Source organism: Olea europaea, unplaced genomic scaffold (assembly GCF_002742605.1).
Source record: "Olea europaea var. sylvestris unplaced genomic scaffold, O_europaea_v1 scaffold809, whole genome shotgun sequence".
In the NCBI taxonomy this organism is placed as follows: Eukaryota; Viridiplantae; Streptophyta; class Magnoliopsida; order Lamiales; family Oleaceae; genus Olea; species Olea europaea.
Window position 1 is genome coordinate 19,173 of NW_019266527.1, and position 941 is coordinate 20,113.

At 35.8% G+C, this 941-nt stretch overlaps 1 protein-coding gene across 1 annotated transcript in view; it reads right to left on the reverse strand.

Annotated features, from left to right (window-relative positions):
• Nucleotides 1-584, reverse strand: part of LOC111391626 (protein TIC 22-like, chloroplastic) — a 2,968-nt gene extending 2,384 nt beyond the window's left edge. Inside the window, exon 1 of the mRNA XM_023016878.1 lies at nucleotides 14-584. Within this exon, the coding sequence (XP_022872646.1) occupies nucleotides 14-554 (541 nt within the window). The 5' untranslated portion in view covers nucleotides 555-584. The remainder of the gene's footprint in view (nucleotides 1-13) is intronic.
• Between the last annotated feature and the right edge of the window lie 357 nt (nucleotides 585-941).

Below are 941 nucleotides of genomic sequence, written 5' to 3' on the forward strand. Positions count from 1 at the left end.
GCATCTGCCTTACCTAAAAAATACCCTAGAATTGTTTTCCTTCGATTCGTGAGTGAAGCCATCTGGGCTGCTTCATACTCAGAAAATTTGATATTATAAACAGGCACTCTACATAATCTTTCTCCAATTTCCTCTTCAGACATAGCAAGATTCTTTTTCCTATGATGGTTGTAACGGTTTAATTCTTGCTTTGTCCAGTATTGAAGTTCGTATGCTAATTTAAGTAGATCATCATCTGAGAGAATATGGATCTGAAGCATAATCATTGTTGCCACCATAACATAATCCTTGATTGTGCGTTTATACTTCAGGTCCCTTAGGCCCATTCTTGTATTATAAACAACATAACGAGGGTAGAATAATTGCTTTAAAGCATCCCAAGCTTGATCTGAAGTAATATTCGGGGTTTGAGCTGTTGCACGGCAGCCGTTGAAGAGCAAGTTTTGGGGCATCTGGAGGAAGTTGGAGAATTGGGATTGCAGATTGTGGAAAAGCCCGCCGCGCCGCGGCGGCTCTGAGGAGGATGGCGACTGTTTTGGTTTCCACCAATTCATAGTTAGTTATGAAATTAGGGCTCCCAAACTTTAAATTAACTTCTCTTATTTATTCTAACTGAAAGAGTTTGTATTATAGTAATTTACCAAATAAATCTACTTTCCTTTTGAGATTCGATTATGTTGAGCCACATTATTTTTCAAAAATACATTTTTCAACAATGATTTGACATCATTTTAATCACACATTCTTTAATAAAATAATATTACACGTAAATCTAAAACTTTTTCTTATTTTTTAACCACACATTTCCTATTGATTTGACATGAATAATGCATTTTTTTGCCTCGAATGTGGCTCGAACATGGGCTATATATTACAGGATCGAAACAAGCAAAATGATTCAGTTTCTCTCTCTTAATTTTCTTTATTTCAGGAAAGCTCCC